General features: G+C 34.3%; 4 protein-coding genes across 6 annotated transcripts; all 4 read left to right on the top strand.

Moving 5' to 3' along the window:
• The first annotated feature begins 1,396 nt into the window (after positions 1-1,396).
• On the top strand, positions 1,397-1,990 carry LOC136817884 (kinetochore protein spc24-like). The gene has a single exon (XM_067074216.1). It carries the CDS (start codon positions 1,397-1,399, stop codon positions 1,988-1,990), a length of 594 nt encoding a protein of 197 aa, XP_066930317.1.
• A 1,897-nt stretch (positions 1,991-3,887) lies between these two features.
• On the top strand, positions 3,888-4,854 carry LOC136817814 (probable tRNA(His) guanylyltransferase). Its single transcript, XM_067074137.1, is given in 2 exon segments — positions 3,888-4,403; positions 4,405-4,854. Coding segments are annotated over 2 exon segments (789 nt in total). The 5' UTR covers positions 3,888-3,905; the 3' UTR covers positions 4,696-4,854.
• Positions 4,855-5,029: 175 nt separating this feature from the next.
• LOC136817883 (protein O-mannosyl-transferase TMTC1-like) lies at positions 5,030-8,988 on the top strand. Its single transcript, XM_067074215.1, has 7 exons — positions 5,030-5,455; positions 5,644-5,717; positions 6,035-6,056; positions 6,234-6,370; positions 7,482-7,563; positions 7,741-8,052; positions 8,860-8,988. The coding sequence occupies exons 1-7, from the start codon at positions 5,048-5,050 to the stop codon at positions 8,986-8,988; spliced, it is 1,164 nt and encodes a 387-aa protein (XP_066930316.1). The 5' UTR covers positions 5,030-5,047.
• A 3,163-nt stretch (positions 8,989-12,151) lies between these two features.
• Positions 12,152-26,255, top strand: LOC136817812 (protein O-mannosyl-transferase TMTC1-like). Of its 3 annotated transcripts, XM_067074130.1 has the most exons (14): positions 12,152-12,252; positions 12,780-12,893; positions 14,067-14,133; positions 14,317-14,399; positions 14,811-14,861; positions 15,395-15,555; positions 16,710-16,845; positions 17,022-17,166; positions 17,769-17,906; positions 18,444-18,554; positions 19,789-19,866; positions 23,119-23,215; positions 25,212-25,441; positions 25,727-26,255. In XM_067074130.1, the coding sequence occupies exons 1-14, from the start codon at positions 12,179-12,181 to the stop codon at positions 25,841-25,843; spliced, it is 1,602 nt and encodes a 533-aa protein (XP_066930231.1). In that variant the 5' UTR covers positions 12,152-12,178; the 3' UTR covers positions 25,844-26,255. The 3 variants fall into 3 exon arrangements, with proteins under 3 accessions (XP_066930231.1, XP_066930233.1, XP_066930234.1); XM_067074132.1 differs by lacking the exons at positions 23,119-23,215; positions 25,212-25,441; positions 25,727-26,255 and adding an exon at positions 21,245-21,828; XM_067074133.1 differs by lacking the exons at positions 23,119-23,215; positions 25,212-25,441; positions 25,727-26,255 and adding an exon at positions 20,377-20,657.
• Positions 26,256-26,333: the final 78 nt, after the last annotated feature.

Raw genomic sequence — 26,333 nt, 5'->3', positions numbered from 1 at the left:
GAAGAAGCTAAACAAATGTCAATTAATGGTCAGAAGCCCATGATTTTTACTTGAAGCATGCGTTCATTTGTTGAGAAAAAGCATCACACAAAATGAATATCTAACACTAATGATCGCAACTTTGAGAGTTTTTGTGTGTAAATAAAGAAGTTACTAATTCTATGTAAATTACAATTTCTTTTGAAAATTTCACATCGCATCTGACAAATTTTTCGAAGGCACCAAAAGTAATTGGGTCGGACATGATGTCCGACTAGAATCGATTTGGGTCGGACATTTCAGCAATTGGGTCGGACAATGTCCGATGTCCGACCGTTATTTCGAGCCCTGTAAGTTGTATTTTGATTTTAACTTGACCTTTTTTGGAGCATGGGGCAATTTGAGAGATTCACAAGAAACAACAAACAAGAAACTTCAGATCTGCCAGGGCCAGGACCTCCATTCCATACAAAGATGAAATGGAAACAAGAACACAGAGAACACAAGATTTGGGCTCTCAGTTTTATTTTTTTTGAACAGGCACAAGAACACAGAAATCACAAGATTTTTTTATGATCTTTTTTTTTGATTCTTGCTGAACGGACACAAGACCACAAAGAATAGATTTGATCACACAATTTTGAACTTATTTTTGAAGTTATATTTCATCACTTGCTGGCACTAGCCTGTGGTTTGCTTTTAGCCTTAGTTCTTGTGATATTCTCAGCAGCCAATCAGATTGAAGCTTTACATAGTTCACAACTACTGAAAAATATAGGCATTTTGATTGGTCAAGATCTACGAAATAAATGCAATATATGATATTTGACATGTGCAAAATATGACCGGGTATTTGGGGGACTGGTTTCAGCGTGTGGAAAATCAAAACAAAACGACCATGGAAAAGTTAAAAGAAATAAAGCAAAAAATGAGCAAAAGTTTTCAAATCAAATCATGTTTTGAAGTTGAAAAATTCTTTCAAAAAATAGCAATTGCAGTTCAAATTTTGATTTTCACAAACTTGAACATTTTGTACTTAGCAAAACTCCCTTTGGAAGAGTCATTCGATGGTAACCTTGTCCTGTGAGAACCCTTTTGGCCCAAGATTTATTTGTATATTTATAGTTTCTTTTCAATGAGGGGTAATAATAATACATATAGCACCTTTTAGTTTTGGAAATATGACAATTTTTTCCATTTTTTAATATGTGGTAGTTTTTACTTGACAGTCGTCCCTTCAACTTTCTACAGATCTCGTTTAAAATAAGATCAAAAGGTAGGTGTTATCCTTTTTGAGGTATTATTATTGAGAAGAGCAATTATAGTTTCAAGCTATAGCTACGGCTACGACTACAGCTACGGCTACTGCTTCAAAATAGCTGAAAAGTACTTATCAACCTTTTTCAGGATATGCAAAATGAATAAAGCAAAAGAATTTAAAGATATTTTTGATCAGTTGCAGAATGATTCCTCTAATGAAGATATCAACAAAGCTTTTCACGAGTCCTTTGTGCTAGTTGATCAATTGCTTAGAAAACAAGGCAATCTTGAAAGGATTTCAGAAGAACACATGAACAAGCTGAAACAAGGATGTAGCCAATCTTCAGAATGTGCTAAAGAAGCAACAGCAAAGATCAACAAGAGGTACAATGATCAAATGAAGACCTTGCGAGAAAACCAAAAAACTGAAGAGCAAAAACTATCTAAAGAAACCAACGTGCTGGAAGAAATTACAAACAAAATGCATAATGTTGCTTTGGATGAAGAATCACTCTCCAAAAAGGAAGTGGAACTGAAAAATAAGAAAGCTATTGATATTGAAAGAGAAAAAGCAAAATTCAAATTATTAACAAATACACTGAAAATCAAATGGGATTACACCTGCCAAAAAGACAAAGTTAAAGGATATGTTTCTGGAAAATCTCCTACTCCATTCTCAGTGAATCAAAAGGAACACTCGTGCTATTATACAGCTAATTATCTTTGGGACTTGATTGAATTGACTAATTAGTTAGTATGTCTTATTACATTATATGTCATGCAAATGTTTTTACAAATAAATTTGAATTCTTTTAACAGAAAAGGATTTTGCAGAAATTACTTTTAATTTCAGGAACTTTAACAGATTCTGTTTAAAAATGATTTTGAAATACTTTATAAATTTTTCTTTTAATTCATCTTAAAATTATTTGAATTTTTCCCAATAAAAACAGGGTATGGTATGGAAGCGGAGGGAAGTTATCATCCCTAGATCTCTATTTCATTCTCTGGGGAAATTCCCTTAGGTTAATAATGAATTTATGCTTCAATATTTACCACTGATGAGACAGTTTAGACATAAAATTTATAGATTATTTTCCTTTTAAATATATATTTTGTTAGTTACTGTATTACTTCGAATAAAAAACAAGACTTTTTAAGTGAGTATCACATAGAGAATGGCTCATAATAATCTATTCTCAACTTCAGTTGAGCTACAATCTGACAATGTCTGTCTGTCTGTCTGTCTGTCACAAAAACTTTAGGGCAGCTTGGAGACTTCAAAAATGCTTGGATTTGGCTGAAATTTGGCACACTTGTTCCTTGGGTGAATATCTGGGGTTTTTTTTTTATTTTTTGAAAATTTTGTTTTTTGGGGCCTAGGGGCGAGTTTTTCGTCAAAACGAGGCTAAAACTTTGGGGCAGCCTGGAGACTTCAAAAATGGTCGGATTTGGCTGAAATATGGCACACTTGTTCCTTGGGTGAATATCTGGGGAAATTTTTTGAAAATTTTGATTTTTTGGGCCTGGGGACGAGTTTTTCTCCAAAACGAGGCTAAAACTTTGGGGCAGCCTGGAGACTTCAAAAATTGTTCGATTTGGCTGAAATTTTGCACACTTGTTCCTTGGGTGATTATCTGAGGACGTGTTTCTTTTATTTTTCAAAAATTTTGATTTTTGGGGCCCGGGGACGAGATTTCGCCAAAACGAGACTAAAACTTTAGGGCAGCCTGGAGACTCCAAAAATTGTTCGATTTGGCTGAAATTTTGCACACTTGTTCCTTGGGTGAATATCTGGGGTTCTACAATTGGGCCTATGAATAGTTTGAAGGCACTGAAGTTGAGCCCAGTGTGTTGCGCACGTTCGACTATAATAATATATTCAGTATTTAAAAGAATTTTAACCCATTTTTGCATCTCTGAAATATTTGAGCTGAAAAAAAATGAAAAGGCCAAACAAGGTTCCTTTTCACTTTATTAATAAAATGACATTAGTTGAAGGTTATTTAATAAACGCCCCTTTCTTTTAAACGCCTTCTCAAATAAACGCCCCTCCTAAAATCCCAAAAATTTAATAAACGCTTGAGGTGTTTATTTGAAGTAATATGGTAACTGTATCATTGTTATTTATCATCAGTCGAAACTAATGTAGTATATACCATTGAACATGACATAGTTTATCTATAGAAAATTAGCAGTTTCAAATAACTGGTGCCACGTTCTGCTGTGTTTATTAACATAATAATGTTGCTACTTTTTGTGAATTAATTGTAACCACCTCTCCTGAAAAATTCACTTATTCCTAATGTAACTTTGTTTATATCCCTTTTATTTTTCATCTTTGGCCAATTTTGTATTTTTTCGTTTCATTTTATCTGTATTATACTATAACATTCATATTTATCTAAATTTTGTATAGTTTGATTTAGTGGCTAGATGACGCAAAAAAAACTTACAAAAATTCATTTGTTAATCTTCTTTTTTGAGAAATAGTCCACCTACTTAATTTAGGTTTTCATGCGAACCGTGGTGCAGTGGCTCTCGGTCAGAGACTTACTTACTAAGTTTTCATCCTTGAAACTGTTCTCTGTAATGTCTGTATTCTTTATCAATGCTAGGTTTTCTTAATATTTTGTTCTTGTATTTCTTTTTAAGATATTTAAAAGATGGCAAAAAGTAAATTTGAATATGTAAAGAAATTTGAAGAAAATGATGTGTGTTTACCAAATTGTTGGATAGTTGTGCGCATTGATGGTAGGAGTTTTCATCGATTTTCTGAGGATCATTGTTACTCAAAACCTAATGATGTAAGGGGTCTTTCATTGATGAATAAGTGTGCTGAAGAAGTGATGCAACAATTTCATGACATTACTATATCTTATGGTGAAAGTGATGAATACAGTTTTATTTTCAAGAGGAAAACAACACAATTTAGTCGAAGGAAAAGTAAACTAATGACGAATATTGTGTCATTGTTCTCTTCCTGTTTTGTTTTCCATTGGCAGAAATTCTTCCCGGACACTAAACTTCAATATCCACCAATGTTTGACTCAAGAGTCGCTGTATACCCTGCTCTTGAGAATATTCGGGATTACTTAAATTGGAGACAAGCCGATTGCCACATTAATAATCTTTATAATACTTGTTTTTGGACGTTAGTCAACAAGAGGTGGTTTAACCACGACAGAAGCTGAAAAAAAATTAAAAGGAACACTGTCAGGAGATAAAAATGAAATGCTGTTCTCAGAGTTTGGTATAAATTACAATGAGGAGCCTGATTCTTTTAAGAAGGGATCTGTGTTGATAAGAGAGCTTTATGAGGATGAAGTTGTTAAAAAAACAAAGGATGGTGAATTGACAAATGAAACAACAAAACGTACAAGGAGCAAAGTTGTACTTCTTCATCAAGACATAATAGGAAATTCTTTTTGGAAACAACATCCTAATATTTTATAAAACTTTTTCTCTTTTTATAAATAATCTTTCACAAAAAGCATTTTATATAAGATTTTTTTTTATATTGGGCTTGGTTATTAATTATTTTTCCTCACTGTAATAACATGAGAATATGGAAATGCAGATTATCAAAATGAAAAATTAAAACCTATAAAGAAATCCCATTTCACTCTTATCTTCCTGATCAATTTTATCCAAAGCTTATTTATTAAGCTACTTTGATAAATGGAGGAATAGTTCAATCGTTTTGAGAATTTTTGAATAATAACACACTATATTCATGTTTGAGAATGACAATCTTTCATATAACCTACAATATTTTTCCCCCTTTTAGCAATGATTAAACTATCAGATGACAAACAATTTAATAACACTACTAATAACATTGGTTTGTTTCATTTGCTTCTACAACTCGTTGGAAAATGGATTCGTTCATGATGACATATTCGCCATTGTCAACAATAAAGACATCCTACCAAATACCTCTGTTTGGAATATCTTTTACAATGATTTCTGGGGACGTACCCTGATTGATTCCAAAAGTCACAAATCCTTCAGACCATTATGTACTCTGACATTCAGATTTGATTATATGGTATTTGGATTGAACCCATTTGGTTATCACTTGGTCAATGTTTTGCTCCACATACTTGTCTGCAATGTGCTTTTCCAAGTGTTGCGAGATATTGTTTTATTTGATACAAAATTATCATTGATGGCAACTATACTGTTTGCAACACACCCTGTTCATGTAGAAGCTGTAAGTTTTTATTTTTTCATTGTTTTATTCAACGTAGTCAAGAAGTGTTTAAAACCCTCTAAAAGTCAGCAATCACTTTCTAAAATCTTTCACAAAAATTTTGAATCTCAGAAACATCACATCCTATTTGGACCTGTCCTATTGGACTGTTTTATGACTGATATTGATGATTTTTAACGAAATTCTAGGTCACAGGTGTTGTTGGAAGAGCTGATGTGCTGTCTTGTCTATTCGTACTACTTGCATTCAAGGCTTACCACAAGTAAAATATATATTCATTAAAATTTTATAAAACTCTTCAGTGATTGCATTTCCATTATTAAGACTTAAACATTTGGATGAGTCACAGGCAAGAAACCAGAAGAAACAACAAAAATGTATTTATTGATGATATTTATTGGTAGAGCATCTTCAGATCTTGGCATATAACATCTAACATTTACAAATTCAGACATTTGATTAAATAATTTAAATTTATCGCGTTCATATATTCATATAATTCCTACCTGTTATGAACCAAAATTAAAACATAAGATAACTGGAATACATAAATGACACTCTAATCCTTTCTTTTTATAGATATCTTGCGACAACTCAAAAGGTAAATATACTCTTCCTATTCATTTTCGGAAAAACAAAAACAAAAGATGTTTATTTTATTCATTTTTTTTAACTTTATGAAATTTGCAATCAAAAATAAAAGGTAAAACTTGCCTTTTCAAAATTACCCAAAGCCAAAAAGTTATATTTATTCTTAACTATATTGATTACATTTCAGGATGTTTTTTTCACTAGCGACCTTTTGATAGCTGTTGCATATGGTACATCCACATTCTTCATCAAAGAGCATTCTGTCATGATATTCTTTGTTTTGATTGGTTACGATGCTCTACACAATAAACAATGCGTTGCAAGGTATTAACCAGTATATTCGGTTTAAAAGAGTTTCATGTTTGGGAAATAAGTGTTAGAAATTTTATAATTTTGCTCTTATATTGAGCGTTCTTTTCAACATCGAGATTCCGCAAAATTTAATATCACAATTCTTAAATCCATGTATGTTTAAAGGTATGTCTTATTTCCCTGGATCCGTGTGCCCAGGCAAAGAGAAGAGAAGAGAAGGGGATTCTCCGATATCATCGGACCGGGCCCTATCTCGGTATACGGCTACCCCTAGATAGGGAAATCACAGCGCTTACCAGACATTGTACTCTGTGCTCGCGGCACATCAGAGCCGTGCTGTATCGATGATGATACTCACACAGTACGGGAGAATCTTGCGTTCTCACAGGTACTGAACATAAGAGTACCATCACCACACCACATTCAATGTCCGGCATATCTCCCCATACTCTTGTGTCAGAGTGATGGTGTCCTATTCCACAGATCTGTAAAGCCCGAAGGGCTGGATAGGCAACTTTAAGCTTTCTCCAGCAAAAAAAAGTGAAGCAAAAAATTTGACTTTTTAAATTTCGTACCGATGGATAGGATCTAGTATTTTAATTGTTTTCGGAGCGCGAGATAAAAAAAGTAGGCGGCAAACGCTATTTCACATCTCTCAAACCAGTGAAATTGCTTGTTGTCACGTGATTTCATTGGTAGGAAATCCTACCAAAACTTGCTTCACTTTTCGATAGAGGCCGTGGGTCTAGCCCTTTAGGCTATGATAAATCATTGTCCTTTCCCCTCGCATGGTATGGGTCGACCCGGGCCAAGGTACATTCACTTGCCAAGTGAATTGTAGCACCGAGTGGAAATCGAACCCTGACCTCTAGCACGGAAGTCAAGAACGATGACTACTACGCCTTAAAGGTCCCTGGCAAATCGACCACATAATAACTCTTTCAATGATAATCACCAAAAGGTCACGGGTAGAACCAGTCCTATGATGGAATGATGTGAATTCCTTGAACCTTTTAAAAATCGATATAATTAATTTCTCTTCTGATTTCATTGAGCATAACAAAAGGGGACATCAGTCTAACTTATTCATCTATTTAACGATTTTATTTTATTATATTGATAGCATGTTTACTGGTGGAATTCATAGCAGCACAAAACACATGCAAACCAGGTTTTTCAAAAGAATTGGATTGCTATTGGTTTGGGTGAGATTCTAGTTAAAAGAAACTCATTTAAAGCAAATATTTACTGATATGCTACTTTTAGACCGTCAGGTTGGTTGAATGAGCATTGGTCGACTTCCTGTAAAATTGTCTCCACCAACTTAGAGGTTTACTTCATAAACACCAGCAATTAAATAATTTTTATTATCATTTATTTAGTTTTTGGCGTTGTTTCGATACCGTATGCACCTGATGAACTACACTTTACCAAAGTTTAAACTAGAAGACAACCCTGCATCATTCTCACCTCATCTCCAAACACGCATTTTAACTTATCTCTACTTACTCATCTTCAACCTTAAACTTCTCTTATCACCCAATGTTCTGTGCTACGATTGGCAAATTGGAAGTATACCACTGGTTGATACACTATCGGATATAAGAAACTTGGAAACATTGTTTGGCCTTTCCTTTCTTGTTATCACTGGTGTTAATCTTTTGACTTGGGTTTTCAAAAGGCAATCAAAAGAGGTATTATGTAAACCTAAATTATGCTAGAGTGTTTCTCGTTGTATTCTCGTTGTATCACAGCTTGGTAATTGGGTTAAAGTCCTAAAACTCTTGCTCTCTTCTCTCACACCCTAATTTAAGCAGTTTTTCAATACTCCAAATTAACTCAAATTCACCTCATCTTGTCCAAAGGACATTTTGGTCAGTTTGAGTGGTGAAAGTGGGTGATATAACAATCCAATTCCATCCTGAAGGTCGGGAAAATTATAGTTGATAAGCAAGTTTACCTAGGGCCCGGGGGACTAGGGTTGCGAGCTGACGGGGGGGGGGGGGGGGTACCGCCTGACTTTCGCACTTTGGAGCTTACCGGGACTAAAAAGGAGAAAGCAAAGGAAAATTTGGGGAATTTTACGACCCTCACTTAGCGGGACAAATTTGACCAAAGTTGAAATTTTCCTATTTTTCCGACCCTTAGTGGGACTGAAATTTGATTTTCTGATTTTTCCGACCCTTAGCGGGACTTTGGAAGTCCAAAAAAGGTACCCTTAAGGGCGGCACATACCGTACCCTCCATTTGTATAAGTACCCCCCCCCCCGGACCTAGGGTAAGGGTTTATTAAGTTTACAACCCCTTTCCGTACTATGAAATGTTACATACTGTACTTTAAGCCCATTTTAGTAGGCTGGTATTGTATCTTTTGACACCCTTCTCTTTATTCATACATAATTTTGCTTTTTGTAAGGCTTCTCAATGCTACATTGGAAAAGAGGCAGAAGTTTACAATTTCAAACTGCATAGTTTGTATCAAATAATTTTTCTTCGTTTAGGATTCGTATGACAACCATGCATTGGCGATTGGTCTCTTCTTTCTGGTGATTCCATTTCTGCCAGCTTCTAATTTCTTCATTCGTGTCGGCTTTGTGGTTGCTGAAAGGATTCTTTACATACCAAGGTAACACACAGTCTGTTTTGTAACATGATTGGAACACATGTGAAAAGTACAAGATTTGCATTGGGCTTCTTTTAAGCCTTTGTTCATTAAAAGATTCCCACCTCATCTTAAGTTTTTACTTTATTCGAGTTGCACAATTATTAGTAAAGTAAGTCTACGACCGCAGTCGGAGTTGACCCGGAGGCTCCTCTTTCGATAGCTGTCTACCCGAAGTTAGGAATTGCGCCGCTCTTTTTCCCTGGATTGCTCCAATAACTCTTGATATTTCTCCTAATTGCTGAGTATCAAGCAGAGAAGCATCAAGTACCAATATGGGAATCTTCGGTATGACCCGCCGGAGGGTTGAACCCACAACCTTGCGCACCGTAGCCAAATGCTCTACCACTGCATAACGATCGCACAATTATTAAGCAATCTACTCGTCTATGGTGGCCGATGAAGGCAGTAACGAATTTTTCAAAATGTCAGCGAAAATATTAATGCTATCAGAAAAATAAAAAACAAATTGAAAAAAAAATTAAAAAAATTGAAAAAAAAAAAAAAAATAAGAAAAATAGAAAAAAATAAAAATAAAAAAAAAACTAAATAAAAAAAAAAAATAAATAAATAAAAAAACGAAAAAAGAAATAAAAAAACGAAGGAAACAAAATAAAAAAAATAAAGAAATTTAAAAAAATAAAAAAAATTAAAAAAAAAATTAAAAAAAATTAAAAACAAAAAAATCGTTTTTCAATGTAGCCGAGCGAGGCAATAGCTATACAAACACCTTGAACATGGCCGACAAGGGCAATAACTTTTTTTTCTATCAAGCCGAGCGAGGCAGTAGCTATATAAAGACCTTAAACATGGCAAGGGCAATAATTGTAACAGAGTAACTGTGTAACCCTGTAACTGTGTGACCTTGTAACCATGTAACATTGTAACCCTGTAACCTTGTAACCCTGTAACCTTGTAACCCTGTAACTGTGTAACCTTGTACATGTGTAACCTTGTAACTGTGTAACCTTGTACATGTGTAACCTTGTACATGTGTAACCCTGTAAATGTGTAACCTTGTAAATGTGTAACCTTGTACATGTGTAACCTTGTAAATGTGTAACCTTGTAACTGTGTAACCTTGTAACTGTGTAACTGTGTAACCGTGTTGTCCTGTAACCAGGTAACCCTGTAACCCTGTAACTGTGTAACCTTGTAAATGTGTAACCTTGTAAATGTGTAACCTTGTAACTGTGTAACCTTGTAACTGTGTATCTGTGTAACCCCGTAACCATGTAACCTTGTAACCTTTTAACTGTGTAACCTTGTAACTGTGTAGCCTTGTAACTGTGTAACCTTGTAACCATGTAACCCTGTAACCCTGTAACTGTGTAACCCTGTAACTGTGTAACCTTGTACATGTGTAACCTTGTACATGTGTAACCTTGTAAATGTGTAACCCTGTAACTGTGTAAATTTGTAACTGTGTAACAATGTAACCTTGTACCTGTGTAACCATGTAACCCTGTAATTGTGTAACCCTGTAACTATGTAACCTTGTAACCTTGTAACCTTGTAACCATGTAACCCTGTAACTGTGTGACCTTGTAACTATGTAACATTGTAAATGTGTTACCTTGTAACTGTGTAACCTTGTAACTGTGTATCTGTGTAACCCTGTAACCATGTAACCTTGTAACTGTGTTTGTAACAATGTAACCTTGTAACTGTGTAAACTTGTAACTGTGTAACCTTGTAACCTTGTAACTGTGTGCTTAAAATTCGGCAAAAACTAGTCTATAAACCACTGAAATTGTGTCAAAAAAAGTTCAAAAATATTTTCCTGCTAAAAATAAGATTATTATAAAAGAATAAGAAAGTATAACAAAATAAAGAAAAATCGGCTAAAAACGCTCTATTGCGCTCTCCTGTTGGTACTTTTCATTGAAAAAACGAGATTTTTGGTGTTTCTAAAACAGGTAAAATTGCAAAAATACCCCACGGCGGAGTGCAAACTCCTGCCTCGTTTGCAATTTTGTCCAGGATAGTCTTTTTAAGACTCGGGTTTCCATAATCAGCATAAAATTTCCGTTCCAACGATGTATACAGTTACACTGCTACATAGTGACAGGGTTACACAGTTACAGGGTTACATTGTTACAGGGTTACACAGTTACAAGGTTACACAGTTACAAAACAGGGTTACATAGTTACATGGTTACAAGATTACACAGCTATAGGGTTACATGGTTACACAGTTACATAGTTACAGGGTTACCATAGGCGCTTTTAGACCACGTCAAAGAAATACAATGGAGTTGCTTTTAATTGATATACATTTGATCTTTTTACAAGGATTGCACTTCTTTGTATTTTCTCGACGTAGTTGCTCTATTGTTACGGATCCGGTTACATGGTTACAAGGTTACATGGTTACAGGGTTACAAGGTTACATGGTTACACAGTTACAGGATTACATGGTTACACAGTTACATGATTACATGGTTACACAGTTACAAGGCTACAGTGGTTACAAAATGTTACATTTACAAGGCTACACGGTTACAAAGTTACACAGTACAGTTACAAGGTTACACAGTTACATGGTTACAATGTTACACGGTTACAAGGCTACAAGGTTACACAGTTACAGGGTTACACAGTTACGCAGTTACAATTATTGCCCTTGTCGGCCATGTTTAAGGTCTTTATATAGCTACTGCCTCGGTCGGCTTGATAGAAAAAAAGTTATTGCCCTTGTCGGCTTTTTTTATTTTTTTTTGTATTGCCTATTGAAAATTTTTTTTACTTTGAGTTTTTTTTTTTTTTTTTTTTTATTTCTTTATTTTCTTTATTTTTTTTTTTTTTTTTTTTTAATTTTTTTTTTTTTTTTTATTTTTTAATTTTTTATTTTTTTCTCAATTTTTATTTTTTTTTTCTTTTTTTTTTTTTTATTTTCTTTAATTTTCGTTAACATTTTTAAAAATTCGTTTGCTTTTTTACTTTTAAAATTTTAGCTGTTTTTTTAATTTTTTTATTCCTTTTTTCTATTTTTTTTTTTTCAATTTATTTTTATTTTCTGTTGAATTTTCGCTAACATTTTGAAAAATTCTACTTTCGTTCGGGTGGCACCAAATAAACGGTCTCTTTAATTTTTTCTACACTCTGGTTTGGAATAGGTTGGAAAATTTAAAAACACCTTCTACTTTACGTTTGGGATGGCAGTCGTTCTCTTCACCTCCAAAACGATTTCTTACAATCGAGTCTGGAAAACAAGAGAGACACTGTTTAGGTAGGTATGACTAAATCAATAGTCATAAAAAAGTTTCATTCAATAGGCAAAGTTGTTTAAATAGAATATAAACAGTGATGCCGAAGTATGTAATGACTTTACGTACCTTTAAGAAGTGGTGCAAATAAATGGGCTATTCCATAAAATATTCTATACAAGGGGGAGGACGAACCTTTTCAAGTCAAAAAAAGATTCTTGGAAATGTGTAGATACCCCCTGGTAAATTTGCAAAAAGAATCCTTGGAAAACTTCTTTTTGTACCTTATGTTATAGTGACGGTGGATGAACTAAAATCAGTCTTTTACCCCCTAGAAATTTTACAGTAATTTTTCACACCCAAGAAAAATGAATAAAAATCCAAGGCTAAAGCTTTGGGACAACCTGAAGAAAATAAAATAATATTGTTAAATTAAGGTATACATCGAGAGAATCCGTTAAGAAACATAACTTAACTTAAGGCAAATTCATAAGAAGATTTAGATTTCAACATTCTTGTAAAAACTTATTTTATCATACCTATTTTACAGAGCAGGCGTCCACACCTTACCACACAATGCAAAAGCTCACTACAACTACGCTAATTTTCTCAAAGACGAAAATCGAACTGAACAAGCTGTTTATCATTATAAAAAGGCGGTCGAGTAAGTTAAAAGTTGAAAGGGATCGAACGTAATTTATTTACCTGCCCTTTGATAAAATTTAAAGGAAAATAAATTAGCTACAGATGTATCACCACCCAAAAGATGCAGGCAATCATTTTGCTTTTCTGTCAAGAGGTTGCTGATGTTACTTAAAATTAGTTGTTTCATTTCTTATTGCTGCGTACATGCTAAAACTAAAAGAAAAAAATGAGGCTTCCTCTACTTTTTCGATTACTCTTAGGTTCCAAATAAACGGGGTGGTTCGAATAAACAGGGGGGTTGGAAAATTTTCTAGATTTTAATAAACGGGGGGGACCTAATTGCCGGGGGGGTTGGAAATTGTACTTCTGAAACCCCAAAATAAGGTAAAATTAGGCTAAAATCAGGCTATTTAGAGCAAAATAAGGGGCCTTCTTTTTGACAGCTGAAAATATTCTTAGAGATTAATAAACGGGGGGGTCCTAATAAGGTCCGGGGGGGTTGGAAAATTTTCGAAAAATTAACAAGCGGGGGGGGCCCGTTTATTTGGAACCTAAGAGTAACCTCGTGTTTACTACTACTTAGTGCACCGTTAGACCATGTTCAGACGTTACGGTTCCGTATCGCCCCGGTGTTGTATGTGGAGTTTTGGAGCAAGAAAACGGAGCAGTTCCGTTCCGATGAAAATAGTGGAGCAAAACCGTTTCGATCTGTTTTGCTTTGTACCAATTTTGACGTTCACACAGTGTTTCGGAACGAAACGGAACGTACCGTGTGAACATGGTCTTAGTGTAAAGGATGAGTATTCGGGTACGATGCATAGTATCAAAGATTCGAAAATTGTACTAGATGCCTCTCTGCTTAAAATGCTGGGCAATGAAAGAGAATGACTAAGGGGAAAGAGGAGCATTCAGGCTAGCCTAGTTAACTAAGCCTCTATTCACAAGGCTAAGACACAGATTATGGCAATATAGCGTTTTCGGTGAAGTATTTTTATAGTTACGGATTTTGAAGATTGCATTGGAATAATATTCAGTTACAACTAAACAGCAGATTAAACGAAATGACTGGATCAATCTAGCCTATATTTTCTAGGCTAAATCCAGGTCTTCATTAGCACATATTTGCAGTCATATTTCTGTTCTTGATATTTGAGATTTTTTCCAAAAACACTATCCAATCCTTCTTTTGTAGGTTATACCCACCACATTCCAGTTCACACAACAATCTCGGTACACTGTTGCAGAATGATCAACCAGGGGTGAAATGTTCTTCTTACTACTTTAATAGTTATGTATATGTATATTACAAACAAAAAAGATCGTCTAAAAAGCTTGAAAAAATGTTGAAGTATCTTGATTTTACTATTATGTTAGTATGTATCATTTGCTAGGATGCGTGACCTGTTAAGATTTCACATCTCAGTTTTATTCTCTTCCAATAGGTTGCAGAATATCACTTCAATGAAGCCATCAAACACACACCTGGTCATTACCGTGCAATGTTCAACATTGCCCATATTTATAGGTAACAAATATTGTCCTTCGTTTGGGATGTCATATTTTAGGTACGGCTTTTTATTAGCGAAAGATTTATTAGGGAAAGATTTATTGCAAGAAAATTAAAATGATCCACCCAACCTCAAAAACGCTTTGCGAACTGTATTTAGCTAAGTTATTTAACTGGTATAAAAAAACTAACCGAAATGGCATCGCAATGGAGACGCCCTTCTTTTTAAAATGGCAAACCTAAAATCTGACCCTTTCTTTCAGAAATTTGCAATAACATTTTTGGTGGATTTGGTTGTTTAAAATATTCAAAATCTTATATCTTGTTAGCCTCTAATGATAATTTTTTTGTCTTGAAAACTTGAGGTGTTAAAGATGAAACATAGACATTGCGTTAAAAGTAATGAATGAACGTTTTTGTTAATTTTAGAAGTAGAGGAGAGTACGAGAAAGCATGTGATATTTTGAAGACATGTCTCAGGTTTGTTTTTTTGTCGAAGTTGATTGTCACTTCTTTTATGTATCATGTATCGCTATTGTTAAAGGAACCTATTTGGATGGGGACTGATTTTATTAATTGGTGGGTGTGGCTACAAAATATGTCACCTAAGCTAAATATTATGCATCACTTTAATGCTTAAGAAATGTATGTAATATTTAATGTATTGTATAATGCCAAAAATAGATATTTGTTTGATTTTTCTCGTTAAATTGTGAAACTTGCACCGTTCTCAGCAAAATTGATCTTATTCCATGGTCCCTTCCCTGGACGTCACTAAATAAACTAATTGGATGTGCAATACGCTTTTGAGCTATTTTGTTTTTGCTTTATTTCTCAAGACTCTTTACCGTTATTTTCATTCCCATAAAACAATCGGAAAAATATTTTACTATTGCGGAAAGCTGTAATAGAGAAGTGGTATAAAAAGTGAACTGTTCTTAAGCTAAATTAATGTTATGTTTTCCCAGCCAGCAAACATAATTCATATTTTTTAACTTTATTTTACTTCTCAGCTTAAAACCAACGTACTTTGATGCAAAACTATTGTTAGCGGATAGTCTCAATGAGCTTGGACGAGCAGCAGAGTCAATCAAACTTTACCAAATGTTGCACAAAGAACACCAAGACAATTATCAAGTCAATCATAACTTTGCAGCCATTTTGCAAAAACAAGGTATTGCACATTAGTTCTTGCAAAAAACTGATTTCTATTACAATTCCTTATAATCCCTACCAAGATTTTGAGTCGAGTATCTTTTATTACTTATTGAGTATTCTTTAAAATCAAATCCTTTACTGAATTCAAAATGAAAAATTCTTCGCTGAAAATATTTTAATACTAAAGTTGACCCAGGTCAAAATATTCTCTGAAAGAATCGAAAGTTTTCATTTTGTTTCAATTGAAAATCTAGTTTCGGTTGAAAATCTTGAGATTCTTTATCGTTTTTCCCACGTCTTTTTCTAAGTTTTTTTTTCAGTTTACAATACTAATATCTTTATAATAGAGATCATCTTTAAGTGGTCGAGTGGTCTTTATCTCAACCAACAAAGTTGAATTCCATGATTGTTATTTTATACTAAAACTTATAACATATTTCACTTAGATCTTCATGAGCCTTCCCCCCCTCCCCCGAGCTTGACTTAAATTTTACCTACAATCTGTGACTAAATATTGTGGCAAGAATATTCACTCCTCCCCCCACCCTAGTATCAATGTTGATGGGTTTAAAGGCTATCACCATGCCCAGACCCTGCCGACGCACCGGACTGTCCGGTGTATTTGTCCGGTGGCAAAAAGTATCCTTTCGCTACACCGGACGCAATAAGTCCGGTGTCAGTCCGGTGTTGCATACAGGGAATTTTGGACGCCGGACATTTATGAAACAAAAATTAAGAAACACCGGACCCACCGGACTGGCCATGTCCGGTGTTTTGATTGTCCGGTGGGAAAAATATCCTTCTCCGACACCGGACATCCGACTTCCTTAAGTCCGGTGTAGAAATTGTCCGGTGGTAAAAAAAATTATCATTTTGCACCGGACTGTCGCGTGTCCGGTGTTCGTTAAGTCCGGTGCGTCGGCAGGGTCCTGAAAAAGCTCACATCAATAATGGAAAAACCAAAATCGAGAAACCAAACATTCAAAACTATCGCAAAGTGGAATAGACATTCTGCGTAGATAAAAGCCGTGACATCTAGTATAGGTTATAGTCATTAGTCGTAACGTGACGAGGGGTAAAAAAGGGGGAGGCTATTCCACTGTTGTATTTGTTCCTATTCAATTTTCTGTCACAAGTGAAAGAATACTTTCAACCCATATTTTAATTTAGGCTACCAAAAAGAAGCCATCAATATCTATTCCAACTTATTGACCAAAGATCCCAAAAATGAGAATATTCTAAATAAGTTGGCAACGGTTTACAAGAAAGCTGGCAACAATGAAATGGCAGTGACATTATACCAAAGGTTCACTTTTTGTCATCCAAATTAGATTAATTACAATGAATGAAATTATATTTTTACATAATTTGATTTAAATGCTCATGTCCTGTTTAAGCTAAAAAAAAATTGAAAAGTTTCATACTAGTATGGGTCCTTCCCAAACTTCTTTATCATATCCTCGATTGATATTATCATTTTAGAGCTATTTTAGCGCATCCAAAATCATCCAAAGCTTACCAAAATCTTGCATTGCTCTATTATGAAAGAAGAGAATTTCAAAAATCGAGAGATTTGTATGAAAAGTTGATGCAGATTTCACCGAATGCAGAACACAAGCGAAACTACGTAAGTTTTGTGACATGATATCATATATACCATACTAAAGCTTTCTAGGTGTAGCATAGAAATTACGTGTTCAGCTTTCAGTGATGAGAATAGTCGTCTGACAATCGAAGAGACTGCAGTTGTTTGAAATACGTGTGATAAAGGTGTTATATGGTAATATCTCGGTATAATTTAGTTTGTATATCTATAGGTATATATCTCACAGAATTCTTTTTTGAAATTAATTTCAATCCAAGAACACATTATCGCACGTTGTCACAGTGTGATATAACGCGTGAAAAAACTCTTTTCGTGATCGTGTGTGACAAACAGGTTTTTATCGCACACTATCACACGTTAGCACACAGTAAAAACCGACCGTAACTATGACACGGATATCTTATATAAAACACTAGATAGAGCTACTCTATCTTTTCCAAGCAGCGGTAGGCGAAGCAAAATAATGCGCCATTTTTGCTTAAAAAAGTATTCACCATTACAATGTCTTCCACGGACCAAACAACTGGTTGGTTGAAAGTGACGTATTGACAAACTTTTTTGACATTGCAATGACATCAAAATTAGTTAGCAATATTGATGATAATTCATGATTTGTATTACAGGCTATAGTGTTATTTGCGTTGAGAGAGCATCGTGAAGCCATCCGCTTGGTGGATGGCAACATCCAAGAACAACCCAGTGATATGCAATCACATCATCTTTTGATCAATTTCCTGGTCGACACTCAAGAATATCAGAAGGTTAGTGTTAAGAAAACCGTCAACGTTGTCTGTTTATTTACTTTTTGAAAATGTAATGCACTAACTATTTAAGATGATAGTCTTATGATTTGAAAATATACTAATATGCACGCGATTTCTACTTGCCTTTTGCTAAAAATTGACTTTCGGAGAGGCAGTTTTAGCCAATCTGGAGGGTATGAAGTCCAAAAAATTTCTGGCCCGTCGACCCCAACCATGGTGGGGCCTCCTTAGATACTATAAACTTATAGGGCCCCCCTAAAATATAATTTGTGGCTACGGCACTGATATTACAAGGACAGGAAAGTAGACTTCAAATTGAAATACTTTAGAAGTTCTGTAGACTTTCAAAAGTTTACTAATTTAGGGAATTACACTAAAAACCCAAAACTTATTTAAAACTGGTGTGACCCGTATTAGTGGGATATCGTTGATGTCTTTGTGTTTCAATTTGACCTTCGCTAAGAGTTTTTGAAATGAAAAGTTTGGAAACAAACGCATTTGCTTTTTTAAGACCATCCACTTGCCGTTTTTTAGGGGAAAGTGGCGATTGAACGCGCTTTGAAGATTTCTCCTGGCGATCAACGAGTTTTGTTGTTCAAAGCCAATATTTTGAGAAACACCAAATCGTATGCTGAAGCGATAAAGGTAAGAAGTTTCTGGCAATGTCATTATTGAAGAATAACAGAAACAAAAACGTGTCTTAAGGCCGGTCTCCACTTGCGCGCGCTGTGATCGCACTTTTTGGCTTCAATCCTTTTTGCTGGGAAAAAAGATTACGTCATAAAACACATTTCAACTTTTTTCAACCGTTACGTCAGATCGCACCAATGGAGTTGCTTCATTTTTCTTTTGGCCAATAACGCGACCAAAGCGCGCGCAAGTGGAGACCGGCCTTTAGCAAACTTGTATGATATGATTGACAGAAACCAATCTTTATTTTGTTTTTAAAAGTACTACTCGAAGTACTCAAGAACCTCTCAAATTTGAACTGCGATTCATTTTTTAAAAAGTTGGCATTCCACAATGCATCCACCCTCGTTGTTTCACGCATGCACGTAATGATCTGTGCACCCGAATTATTTAGCTGTTAACGAATCATTTTCTCAATAGCTGATTTTTAAAACATCCTAACCATTGACTTCCAAGCAAGAAGGGCTAGACTCGAGACTCCTGGATGGGAAATGAAACTATTTATTTCCCATGCAGAACGCCCGCGCGTGGTTTTACACAAATGCCGGATTGAAAATAAAATCTATTGCAGTCCTCAAAAACAAAGGAACCGCTAGACACAATCCGTCGTCATGATTACGGCACGCTCTAGGCGCGTTATGGATGGGAAATAAGTGGCTTCATCTTGCCTGGGAATGGTTAGAGATTCTGCTCTAGCCCTTCGGGCTTTAAACTCAATGATCCTAACACCTGATAATGATTATTTTTATCACTTACAAAACACATTCATCTCAATTCAACATGTCATAAAGCTCAAATTTCTTTTAACAACAAGAAAAGATCTTGTGTCAATTTTTGAAATAGTTACGTCTGCTCAATGGAGCCCCGTCATAGTATCTTTAGATTCTGATTCTCTGGATAAACCTTTCTCTTGAATTCGCCAAACTAGCGATTATCATCAGCCATTTCTATCCTAGAACACTAAAAAAATTACAATTCGCCTTTCGAAAAGTTCGGTTCGCCGCCTCAAGTACATATTTACGCTAATCAATATACTGCGCGTGCTAAAAATTCGCCGGCCTAGAATCCAGAAATCGAGTTAATTTTTCATTCGCCAGCCTACCAAAAACAAAGCAAAACCCCTGTTTTAGGTTTCCGCTCCCAATTCGCAGACAGACAAAAGAAAATGTTTTTGTAATTATATTTTTAGATTTATCGTCATCTCATCCATAAAAATGGACGAAACATGGATGCGTTAATTAATTTGGGAACCATTTATCATATACAAGTAAGGAACTTATTGATGTTAAATCTTGGTAAGGATAGAATCTTCGTAAATAACCTCTTTGACAAGCCACCAATTCTTAAAAGGTACATGGCCCCCGGCTAGCGATTCAAATTGAGGGGGCCATAAAATCATGTCGTCCACCATGGTTTGGCGACGAAGAAAATTTACGATTTTTACCCTTACTTTACACCCGTAAACGGTATATTTAGAATACGGTGACGGGTGCCATTGTTTACTGTGAATTGCAGTTGTATAAAACTTTAAAATTATTGGGAAGTCTAGACTACAAGTTAAAGATTGGATCAAGGAAAAAAGGTCCTTCAAAAGGTTTTACTTATCTCGGAATGACTATTTGTGTCATTCATTACACAATAACTTTTCTTGTATATAAGCTATCGGATACTTGATACTATTTCTTTTCAAATACTGTGTGTTTTTACACCAAATAAATTTCTTCTAATAAGGCTTAGTTTACATTTTGATGTATAATATACTGGTTTTTCCTTACAGGTAACTTGCACCTTATTTATTCGTTTATCCTGATCCTATGATACACTATTACTACACATTATTAGATTAGATTATTCTAAGAAAAATTTATATTCATGAGTGTATTCAGCAAAGCTCATAGAAGAGCAACGAGCAACGAGAATGGTGATAATAAGTTTTCGTCAATTTTCTTTATATGGAAATCAAGCTTCCTCCCTTTCACTTCTTCTGGAAGCAATTTCCAAGTCGAAAAATCTTTTTCCAGATGAGATGGAGTTTTTATAAGATACTTTAATGTCATTTGAACCCTTGAAGTAATGAAAATAACGCGTTCTTTAGAAAAAGTAACAAAAATGTTTTACACGTTTTTTTTTTATTAAAATACACTTTATAAGAATGTCCATGATGAAAATGGCCAAAAAATTAAGAATAGTGCTAAGAATATCACCATCATGGAATTTTGCTACTCAAGCTAAGAATGCCATTTTTAGAGTATTTTCAATTATAGATTGTCACTTACCCCCAATAGGGCTCACTCCTTTCACAAAAATGCTATTTTATGCTTGAGACGTATGTACTAAAAGTCTGATTTAGGATCCTAACTTAAGAATACAGTAAAAATATTTTAGGATGATTTTCCCAAAAAAGTTAAGAATATCCATGATGAAATGGATTTACACCATTCTTATATAAAAAGCGTGTGGTACTGATTAACGACCAAACAAATCAAATAAGAGCTTGTAAAAACTCCATCTCGTCCCTCTTTTTCGAAACTTAATGAGAAAGATACATTGCAATATCCAACATTTTCGTTAATTGGGCGCAAATCTTCATAACACTTCATTACGTCATAATGTACTTGTCAGAATAGCACCCTTCTCCATTTCAGGGTGAATATGAATCAGCAATGCTCCAGTACCAAGATGCATTGCGAATTGAACCATCCAATCAAATTGTTCGAGATAATATTTCGAAATTAGAAAGACTAATAAATAAATCCAGAAAACAAGGGCTATAAGCATTTTTTCCAATAGAATTTTTTTTTATGAATTTATTTTTTTAAATATTTTTTTACTTTTCTACCAGGTTATTTATATTTTTGTACGAATTATTTTTTTAGATTTTTCATTTTTAAAAACCACTTTGCAGGATGGATGGTTTTGAGTATGTAGCGTGAATTTGTTTTTGTATCTTGTATTCAAATGTAATGATTTTTCCAAAGCCGATTCATGTTAGTATATATCGGTTTTCTTCGAAAGATAAATCATGAATTGTCATTGCATATCACTTGTGCCCTCTTCCATTATCTCTCTCTATCTTTGTCTTATTTTTAGTAATTATGAAATCTTTACGGCCCTTTTCGGTTTTAGTAGTCTATTCCTTGGCTTTCTTGTGTGGGTTGTTTAAAATAAAATAAGTTTGTATTAGGCAACATATCTCAAAACAATAGGATTCCTTCTTGGAAATTTTTTATTTTACCTTTGCAGAATAATTTAATTTTTACACAGTTTTTGACTTGTGTGAGCTGAAAGATTTCAAGTGACTTGACAGTCCTTCAAACTTCGTTGCATGATTCCCAGATTCTCGAAAAAGAATTTTATTGCAAGGTTTTCAAGTTTTTTTTTGTTGTAGCAATAATAAGTTGATTATTAAATGAGCTTAAAGTTGATTTTAAGTTAAGCACCTCTCAAAATCGTCAATAAATAGTGGTTTACTTTATTTTTTTACTTATGGATTTCAGAGTTTGCGAAATTGTGTAACAAGTTTAATCAATTATTAATGTTAACACCCATTAACCAAGTCAAGTCCTTTTCTCACTTAACCAATCACAACGAAATAAGTAGAACCTAGTCTTTTTTATACTGAGATATTTAATGGTAAAAAGTCAACTTTAACTCATTTCTACCTTGCCTTTGGTATATGTTTTTCTTTGAATAATCGTCTCTTCATTACTTGTGAGCTGATTTATCTACAGTTTTTTTATTTTCTGGGTGGGGCCTTCTTTCAAATTTTCGACCCAATACTTCTCTTAAGCCGGCGGTTAAAATATATAATTTCTTTTCATTCCCTAATTAATTTGTTTTGAAAGTTTTTTAAAGAAAGAGCCCTAAAAAAAGAAAACTTAATTATTTCTAAAAGAGGATTCTGTAAAAGGGGGTAAGTATTTAGTAAGGGGATAAGTAGTTCGGATAAAACTTGTGACGTAGTGCGTTTTTTCACATTCGGAATAAAACTGGAATGAATTTTACGTTGTATTGAAACAGTCTTTTTCGTTTTTATAAGGACCTGTTAATTTTTATTGAGTTTTTTTCAGCACTTTAGGCCTCTAATTGTTTATATGCAGTTGTTTTTTTTTGGGGGGGGGGGTTAAGGATAGTTATTAATGCTAATTTTTACCCTGAATTTGCCTGAAATGCATTAATTGCCAGACCAATAGTTTTTCTTTAAATGTTCTTAATTCTCAATTTTTTGGTATTTTCTGGTTCAATTGTTTGGATAAAAATAAAGAGTGGAAATAGCCAAAATCATATAATGTCAATGTAGTAAGTGTAAATAGAGTCTTCCGAGGGTAAGAAAATGGACAAGTTTCAACCAACTAGGTGTATATATAGATTAAAAAGTTAACTTGTTATGAAAGTAAACACCACTTAGATTTTTTTGACATATCATTGATGGTAAAAGTCAATGAGAGCTTCACATTACTGTTCAGAGTAGAAGTCAGAATTGGTAGAAATTTTTCATATTATTTTTGACTTCATTTAGGACTGCTCAGAGAATCTGGTTTTATACAAATTTGCAATCATGAGAAGGTTTTTGATGGAAGTTTGCTTTTTATTTTCAATTATGGCAGAAAATCTTGGTAAGTTTTCTTGTTTTAAGTATTTTCAAAATCAACTGAATTTGGTAAATACCAACTTTTACAGTCCAGCAAAATTTCTCTTTTTGTTATCGAGGCTGGTAGTTTAAACCCGAGGCGCAAATTCGCATTCCCTTGTAAGTAATTTTTTCCTTGTTTCTCTCAATAGTGAAATTTCGCTTGAAAATCTTTAAATTTTACTTACTTTTCTAACTTTGTAGTTTTCCTATAATTTAGCAAAAAAAAATGTAATTTTTGACGAGCTCAAATCAATTCAATTTGGTTTTTTTTGTGGCAAGTATAGACATTTTGGAGACCTTTTTCCTAACTTTCGAAATTTAAGTTTCAATAAGAGGAAAATGTCTGTTTTTAGTTCTGTAGAAAAAATCCTTATAGTATTCTTCAACTCAAAATCATTCTTCTAACAAGGTATCGCTTTAATTATGTTTGTTTTTTTGCAAGCAATTCATAAAAATGTTCTGACTGCTTGTTTATTTTGCACAATAATTTCTATAAGAAATTGGCTACTCTAAGAGCTCTGTATAATGTAACTTTTATAAAATATCACGAATATCTTTTCTCAAACTACATTCTTCAGTTCTACTTACAGAACTAAACAATACACTCTTTTCTTTTTATAAGAACCAGTAAAATTTTGCTGAAGGCTTTTCTGTTTTTTTTTTTTTTTTTTTGCTATTCTAGTCTCAAATCGTTCTTATCCTGTTCTTATTTGTTATTAGGGCGTTATTAGGTATTGTAGGCTTTTTACCCGGTTTTTACTACTGTAACCCCTAAATTAATTGAAATTCAGTAATTTCAGACTCTTATTTTTTAGCGATTTTGAGCCTCCATATTCCTATAAAATTGCTCTTATAAAAGAAAAAGGATTTATTTGGGTGATATAGAGTATGAGACTAACTAGTTGGATGGGACGAACACGCCTCATGTTTCCTGTCCCGTCAAAAGACTGTTCATTCAAAATTCTTGCCTAAGGATGAGAAACAATATGACGAGGGTTTCTCAACGTAAACATTAGAAAGCTTCCGTCATGTTTCATGATAAAATTGCCAATTCAAACATTCAACAAAAATATTAAAACTTATTTCCATACCGGAAAACCTGTATAGACCTTTCGAAAACTCTTGAAAACATTACTCTTGGATAGCAGGTGCCAGTCCTAAGGGTAATGTGAGTATATCGAAGCAAGGTATAAGACACCCCTGTCTCACAGCCCCAATGGAACTTCTATCCCCACTAGGATTTCTTCCAAATATAGATTGTTACTAGAAAACGTAAAATGTTGAAGCATCAAATATAGAAAACAGAAAAATGAAGCGACTGCTTAAGTTGAAATTTTCGTCATCTTTCGTGACTTCATCAGCATATAGCTCAACAAAAATGATTGATAGATTGTTACTAGATATACGAAGTGCTTTAACAAAAATACGTCAAAATATTAGCATTTGAAGACATGTAAAGTTTTTTTTGGGACACCCGGTACTATTGTTCTCTGGTAAAAAATTACAATGGGATGGTTTTGGAGTGTAATTTTTTCTATAGAATTATAAATGAGGATGAAATTAAAGTCAATTTTCCAGTGAGGCTGAAAATGTAGGGTATTTCTCCCACCGAGGATGGAATTTTGGCCAAATTTTCCAGTGTGGCTGGGGTCTCACCGAGACTTTGACACAGGGGTGTTATAAGTCATGACCTTATGTTAGAGGAGTTATATAAATTCACAGTCCCTAGAACATCCACTTCGAAATAACTCATCGATTTCGTGCCTATCAAGAACAGAAATGAAACCAAAAAGTACTACCTTTAAAAAATAAGAAGTTTATCAAATACATTTTATGCAGCTAATAGTAGAAGGGAATTAGGTGAATAAACATTATCTGTGGAATCATCAGGCGAGATAGACTCATAGACCGACCATAAATACAATTTAAAAGCTTGATGTTAAGGATCTTATCATGTAGGAATCTTTTCTATCTTTCAGTGTTGGGCTCATTACCGTGTTACATTTGTGGCAGTAAGAAATCACTCGAAGATTGCGAGGAACGTCAAACGTTGGTACCAGGGTGTGAAGGGAACCTTAGGAACGAATCCACATGTTATATCTTTGAATCTGTGTCTTCAGAAGGTGTGATATCCGTTGGTAAGAATTGCATGAAGAGCAGTATGTGTAATGAAAAGAATGGTTGTCATGGTGGTGGCAAGCTCTGTAAGGTATGATGATGATCTCCTATCGGTTCATGCCTTTTCTATACAGTAAGGCTCTCGCTTATTCGAACTTCTATTATTCGTATCTTTCTATAATTGGATCTTAGTCCCAGTTTCCATCAAGGAGAATCCTTCTGAATATACCTTTTATTTTTATTCGAATCTCTTTGTAATTCGAACAGAAAAGATTTCCCCGTTCGAGTTCGAACTAGCGAGAGTCGACTAGTAATTCGTCAGGTGGTCTGATTTTTGAATTGGAATCTAATATGAAAATGTTATCCACTGTTTCAGGTATATTGTTGCAATACTCCAGGTTGTAACAAGTCGAGTCGTTCATACGCCAAGCGTGGTAATTGGTTCTTAGTAACGATATCCTTATTGCTACTGACGTATTTATTCGCTGGTTGAATGTCTTTGAAAGCAATAGATAGGATTTTAACTTGTTTTATTTAAAGAGGTTACTGTACCATTCGTACAATCGAGCAGAATTAAGATCTCAAATTTAAATATCAGTCCTGTTTATTGCACGATTTTCAAAAATTTAGGCAGTCCTATTTTACCAGATCTATTTACTATTTACCCACACTCGTTACTTAGACACCTAGGTTAAATAAAGAGCAGCCACCGGCTAGAAAGTATGAAATATCTGTTCTTGAGGTCCCTTTGTCCTGGAAAAAAACTATCTGTTCTGTATCCTGGGCTCTCCTGGATTATATCATCTGTTCTGGGAAAAAATGGGACTCCTGGAAAATGTAGATCTGTTCTCTAGAAATATTATGCTTCTGGAAAAATATAACAGCTATTCTCTAAGAAAGTTACTCTTAGGTGCCAAATAAACGGGGGGGGGTTCGAATAAACGGGGTGGTTGGAAAATTTTCGAAATTTTAATAAACGGGGG

This window comes from Clytia hemisphaerica, unplaced genomic scaffold, assembly GCF_902728285.1.
Source record: "Clytia hemisphaerica strain Z4C2 unplaced genomic scaffold, Clytia hemisphaerica genome assembly, whole genome shotgun sequence".
NCBI classification, from domain to species: Eukaryota; Metazoa; Cnidaria; class Hydrozoa; order Leptothecata; family Clytiidae; genus Clytia; species Clytia hemisphaerica.
This window is presented reverse-complemented; position numbering and strand designations above follow the sequence as displayed.

What these genes read in the sequence shown, in the direction of transcription:
- LOC136817883 (XM_067074215.1), top strand. Translation starts at nt 5,048, where the DNA reads ATGACAAACAATTTAATAACACTACTAATAACATTGGTTTGTTTCATT. An exon ending in GCATTCAAGGCTTACCACAA is followed by an intron (nt 5,718 to 6,034) that starts GTAAAATATATA and finishes TTCTTTTTATAG; the next exon opens with ATATCTTGCGACAACTCAAA. An exon ending in AATAAACAATGCGTTGCAAG is followed by an intron (nt 6,371 to 7,481) that starts GTATTAACCAGT and finishes TTATATTGATAG; the next exon opens with CATGTTTACTGGTGGAATTC.
- LOC136817884 (XM_067074216.1), top strand. Translation starts at nt 1,397, where the DNA reads ATGAATAAAGCAAAAGAATTTAAAGATATTTTTGATCAGTTGCAGAAT.
- LOC136817812 (XM_067074130.1), top strand. Translation starts at nt 12,179, where the DNA reads ATGGCAGTCGTTCTCTTCACCTCCAAAACGATTTCTTACAATCGAGTC. An exon ending in CAGAACACAAGCGAAACTAC is followed by an intron (nt 17,167 to 17,768) that starts GTAAGTTTTGTG and finishes TTTGTATTACAG; the next exon opens with GCTATAGTGTTATTTGCGTT. An exon ending in CGTATGCTGAAGCGATAAAG is followed by an intron (nt 18,555 to 19,788) that starts GTAAGAAGTTTC and finishes TTATATTTTTAG; the next exon opens with ATTTATCGTCATCTCATCCA.